Here is a 6,000-nt window from a genome sequence, read left to right as displayed (position 1 = left end):
AGCCACCAGAGGGGCCGCAGGGTAACAGCCGAGATTTAAAGGGACAGACGCAGCCGACAAGAGGTGGGGAAGGGGACACAGCGCAGAGCCTCGCCTCTTAAAGGGCCACACGCACCCTCACAAAGGAGAGTTCTCAGTCTCTGGCATTAAGCCCCTTTCCCCCCCCACACACACACACATTCAGGGGCACGATCCCCGCATGGAGGGTCTGCAGGGAAGCTGTCTATAGGCACATGCAATGCAAGGCACCCTTGGGTCCCACACTCTAATCCGGGATACTCAGGGCCCTACCTCTGTAGGGCCATTTGCAGCTCACAAGCCAGCTGGATGCTCCTGCCTGTCCGAGAGGGGAAGGCAGCTCACTCCTCCCCATGCACACCCTTCCCACTTGGGATACAGCAGTGAGGGGCCTGCAATCTACCTGGGTCCAAGTGACCCCCAGGGGAGAGCAGAGAAAGTGTGGGGGAGGGCGGCCTTGGAATCAGGCAGGGCCGGCTCCATGCACCAGACAAGGAAGCAGGTGCTTGGGGCGGCGAATGGAAAGGGGTGGCACGTCCAGGTCTTCGGCGGTGAATCCCTCTCGGAGCGAAGGCCCTGCCGCCGAATTACTGCCGAAGAATGAAGCGGCGCGGCAGAGCTGCTGCTGAAGTCTGCCGATCACGGCTTTAGCTTTTTTTTTTTTTTTTTTTCCACTTCGCTGCTTGGGGCGGCAAAAAAGCTGGAGCCGGCCCTGGAATCGGGGCAGGCAGCCTGGCACCCTACAGCGATGCCCTGTGCTGGATGAGGTGTGTCAGGATGAAATGACCCATGCATCAGTGAGAGCTGGGGTTGAGAAGGACATAGTGGAAAGAGTTATGCCTTGTATTATCCACCTAGCTATCTCGAGTGCCAATCACTGCAGCATCCTACCCTCATAAGTGATTTTGTCCGACCCTCATAAGTGTCTCTGGCTTCCTAAATCTTTATATTGGTTATAGAGAATTCCCTGATGGTGTTTTTTTCTCCAAAGCTGGTCTGGAAGACCTCCATCTCTAGGGATAAGAGACATTCAGGTTCCATGATCCTTTGACCTTGACCTCTGTTCTGTGTCATCCCTCAATGGGATCAATTAGTGCCAGTTATGGTGGTGGTTGTTTGTGTGATGTGGACACCTGTTCCCTAGGATTTGGACTCAGACCAATCAAAATAATTACAGAGATTATAAAGTTGTTTGGATGTTTGAAAATATGTAAATAAATGGACAAACCCTGTCAATAAAAATCAGTGTCCACGTTGCTTTATCCTCTATAATCAAATCATCATGCTCAAAGAGTGAGTTTGGAGATCTGTGCTCAAATTTTGGCTAGTAGACTACATGTGAAGATGTGTCATTTGTCTAGTCCCAATTCATGTATATTACTAAAACAGAGTTTGTCTTGATTAGTGGTCTCTGTGAAGTGCAAGATTGGCACAAGAACATCAAGAAATCTGCATGTCCAGACAGAGGTGCCTTGGAAGAGCTGCATGTGGGGGCCTATGACTGGAATAGCAAGGTGGCAGGTCAGGACTGAATTTGCATCAGCAGAGTGTAAAAGAAGTCCATGTGTGTTGTCCTTGGCTAAAATCGATGTTATCAGTCCCTCAGTATCAGCAGCAATAAATTCAGTCACAGTTTTTAAATGACATGGTTTCCTTCCTATTTTAGTAATAGTACAACAGTTAGAAAAGGAACCTTATTGTTTAACATGAAAAAAAAACTTTTTTCCACATTACTGTAAAGAGTGTTTGTTTTAAGTTCCAGGCTACATTGACAAAAAGAAGATGACAACATCAACATTTTGACCTTGAGGTAAGTCTCTAGGGCCAATGTGCTCGTAGAGTATCTTCTCTTGTTAATATAACCTGCAAAATATTAAAGAACTGTGCAGATCAACATGAAAGAATAAGTGAGATTTTATTAAGCAGCTTTAATAGTATTTAAGTACAGTCAGATTCTAATATGATTTTATTATTCTGTTCTGTTCAGAGCATGTTGGTGGAAAAGAAGGAAGATTTAGTTTTACTAATTAATAAGTTTTCCTGACTTTTTAAGGGGATAAATGTGTTCTGCATTACTAGAAAACAAGAAGGAGGAATGAAGAAAACACATAATCACATACTTTAATAAATTAGAAACATATTGTATCCCTCTTGGTCCTCAAGAACAAGTGTGCACAGTAGATATAGTATGGAGATTTTATCAGTATAAAATAAAAGTTCTCATGTTTTATCTTATTCTAAACAAGACATTTGAATAAAACAATGAGGATTATATTGTTAATTTTTCTAAACAGAAAATCATGTATAAAATGACTTGCAGATTATATGAGCAAAAACATCACCCCTAACATCTGTACCTATCTACAGTTGCTAATAAAAGTGTACAGATTACAGGAATTTAGGACAAAGGTTTTAGCCCTGCTAGTTTGCTGATTTAAAGTGACATGATTTTTTAAACTTAAATGCTCAAGCCAATAATAAAAGAAAAAGCTGTGACTGAAAATAGAGTTTGTGGCTCCAATCCTGCAAAGATTTAACTCACATGCTTAACTTTGTGCCCCGGGTGACCTGAGGGCAAGTGTGAAAAATCGGGACAGGGGGTGGGGTGTAATAGGTGCCTATATAAGAAAAAGCCCCCAAAATCGGGACTGTCCCTATAAAATCGGGACATCTGGTCACCCTAATTGTGCCTAACTTCATTGAGATCACTCACAGAACATAAAGTTTATGCTTAGCATATGCATAAATCTTCACAAGATGGTCTTTTTGTGAGGGTCCCCAGAGTGGCTTAGCAGTCACACACAGGGCTGCTGAGAGCGGGTTCGGGCCCCGGGGGGAAAAATTTTTAGTTTTAGCAAGGGCGGACTGGCTAAACAGGGCCCATGAGAAGGGGGGGAAGCCGGGGCCCAGGCTCCCTTCCGGACTGCTGGGCCCCGGTACAGTGACGGGGGGGGGGGGGCGGGCCCCCCTTCTGGCCCGCCGGCCCCCAGTATTTTTTACTGGCCCCCCCCCCCCCCCTCTCGTCAGCCCTCCTCACACAGCCCCACTTTAGGGTATATTACTAGGGGCCAAGGTAAATCAGAGCAGACAATGCTGATCACTCAATCTGAGTTTTTGCTCAGTCCATGCTACTTTGTCCACTACTTTGTCCCTTTAGTGCCGGATTCTCTGGAAGAACAGCCCCTCGGAGCTAGCGGGTGGGCGCTTGGCACAAGGGCGGGGTCCTCTCACCCACTCACATACACAATACAGATCCTGCGGAAAGAAAAACTACACCTCCCAGGCAGCCGTGCATGCGCTATCCGGAGGAGGGAGTGGTGCTCCAGAGGGATTCATCCCGATTCAGTTTCCGCAGGGACGTGTTTGCAGCAGCTGCCGTGCCTCTATTGTGTCTCCTCCCTCCTGCCTCTCTGGATGCTGCCTGTAGTGTGAGGCTACATTAACAACATGTTAACCCTTGAGGGCTCAGCCAAGTGCAGACAGCTAGAGCGAGGAAGAGTCCGCGAGAGATGCTAGCTCATGAAACAGAAGAGAGATCCTTCAGTAGCACCAAGGCATTCCCTGGGAAATAGCCCACCTGAGATCGACACGGTTGCGTAGGAGAAGCGTGTGGTGCTGATGAGCAGGTCCCCCTACAATCCTCTCTGAATAGCGACTGCAGGGAGCTTTGGGGAAAGGGGAGCTGCTGCTGCTAACGTGTGAGCAAGAAACAGAAGGGGCTCCGTAGGCGCTGAAATAGGACATGGTCCCCGAGGAAGTCTGTTTTAAATGTAATGCTCAGGGTTATGTGTCGCTTTTCATGCGGATCGGGGCGGAAAGTACTATTGCCACAGACACAGAGGTCCAGTTTCCTTGAGGGAACAACCAGCTTTCCCTCCTGTTTCTTTAAGAGCGCAGGAGAAAAGGGGAGGTGCCAACCTTTGGAGGCTGTGAGTCACTTGGTGCTTGAGGAATACGAGGAAGGAAATCCTCGCACAAAGCGGAGCGGGAGGGGGTGGGGACGTTCTGTAGAGTGGAGCTGGATGGACGCTTCCCCGCCGCCCCAGCCCCTGCGTTCATTCAGAGCAGCCAGATGTGTTTGTAGATGTGGAGAGATTTGAGTCGAGCTAACGTTTGCAGATCAGAGAAGTAACGGAGCAGGGACCCCTAGTGCTGCTGTCTGGGGTGGATTTTCAGTAAGGAATGGAAAGGACACCGTATACTTGCTGAGGCGTAAGAAGAGGACAATAGTGAATAGGATCTAGTACCAAATCATAACTAGAATGCTACAGAGGTCGTATACATTTGTCTTATGTTTTCAGTAGAGTACAACCAGGCAGTCTGCCCCTTTCTTCTGTGATATACAAATCAAAGCTGGTATCCTCAGCAGACGACGACAAGGATCTCTGTCGTTTTAGAAGTGAGTTGGGTACTAAGAGACGATTTGCTTTCAATAATTTTGATTTTTTTTTAAATCGGAGAATTCTTTTTTCATTTTAATTTTTTCTCCAAGGAACATGGGGCACCCTGCTTTAGAGTTCAGCGACTGCTACCTGGACAGTCCAGATTTTCGAGACAGGCTGAAATGTTATGAGCAGGAGCTGGAGAGAACCAACAAATTCATAAAGGATGTGATTAAAGATGGGAATGCACTTATCAGTGCTATAAAAAGTAAGTAACACAATATGGCTTTGTTTAAACATTCATTTATACCTGTGCAATACATACATTGCCCACAGCTTTCCAACCATGCTAATAATATCTGTTCATTATTACCATATTATACACTCTTTGCATGCTATTATGTAAGGATACTTAAATATATCTGTTCATAATCAAACTCTTGTCTTTTTAATAATAGACGCAACAAATATACAATAATCATATTTCCTATTGTGCATTTGGACAATTTTCTGACTGCAGTATGTAAAGAAACTCCAAATATTGCCTCTCTTACAATAAAAGATATTACTTCACCCACCTTGTCTCTGCAGTATGTGAGATATTTTACATATCTGTCAGTACAAAATTCTCTATTTAAAATGACACTTTCTGTAGTTAGTGTGCAGAGCTCTTTTCCCTTCATGCAGTTTATTCTGAATGTTACTCTGTTTTTATTGATGGCCCTTTGAACAGATGTTGTAGGGTGAGTGCACCGGGGTATGTTATGTGTATATTGTCAGTAGAAGTGCATAGTATACCCCAGTGACAAGTTAGTGTTCTTCATTGAAACAGACAATAATTTTTGTTGATGAGCAACAGTTTTATCAGCTTGCTTATTTATGGTATAATGCAGGTAAGTGTGATTCAGTGTACGTACAGACACAACATGATGAAGTGTGTTTGTTTGTTTTCCTAACAGGAAGTAGCACAATTTTCCAATATAATTATTACCCCATGTAATGAAGAACAGTTCAAATACAGTAAGGTTAAATGCAACCTTCTATTCTGATTTCTGTAATGTAGGACCTGAGACTAGAACAAAGATCAATGCACATATTGTACTTTGCCTCCATTGATGGTTATAGAGGCCAGAATCCCTTCAGAAGAGATTAGCGCTTTGAATCAAAGGGAGAAGACCATGAACAATAGTTAAAATAATACCACTGAAAGCAGCCTTTCCCACCATGTTGAAATTTTCCTTGATGGAATAAGTCTAGAGCAGAGGGAATCTATTTAAACCATCTTCAATGACTTCAGTGGGAGGTAGGTGCCTAAATGCCTTTGTGAATCCCACCCTTAGACTCTCTGTACCTCAGTTCCCCATCTGTATAACACAGGTAACTTCCCTACCTGATGGGGGTATTGTGAGGATATATACATCAAAGATTAATAGGTGTTCAGATGCTACAGTGTTGGGGCCTGATAAGTACCTAAGATAGAAGGGTTTCAATCCTTGGCTATGAAACAATTGGGTTATCAGTTGTTGTGATTGTAGTACAGGAAGTTCTTGTATCTATCACTTTTCCTTTTCCTTTTCTTTCTTTGGTTTTGCCTGCTACA

General features: G+C 44.5%; 1 protein-coding gene across 4 annotated transcripts in view; it reads left to right on the top strand.

Annotated features, from left to right (window-relative positions):
* Positions 1-3,165: 3,165 nt before the first annotated feature.
* The window catches only part of OPHN1 (oligophrenin 1), a 125,985-nt gene continuing 123,150 nt past the window's right edge, over positions 3,166-6,000 (top strand). Inside the window, exons 1-3 of one of the 4 annotated variants that reach the window (XM_034781913.1) lie at positions 3,168-3,788; positions 4,323-4,417; positions 4,511-4,668. In XM_034781913.1, the coding sequence (XP_034637804.1) occupies positions 4,515-4,668 (154 nt within the window). In that variant the 5' untranslated portion in view covers positions 3,168-3,788; positions 4,323-4,417; positions 4,511-4,514. Of the gene's footprint in view, positions 3,789-3,886; positions 4,669-6,000 lie in introns of those variants that run through there. The other 3 variants (XM_034781912.1, XM_034781914.1, XM_034781911.1) reach the window with 3 other exon arrangements.

The sequence above is a fragment of the Trachemys scripta genome, chromosome 9 (assembly GCF_013100865.1).
Source record: "Trachemys scripta elegans isolate TJP31775 chromosome 9, CAS_Tse_1.0, whole genome shotgun sequence".
In the NCBI taxonomy this organism is placed as follows: Eukaryota; Metazoa; Chordata; order Testudines; family Emydidae; genus Trachemys; species Trachemys scripta.
This window is presented reverse-complemented; position numbering and strand designations above follow the sequence as displayed.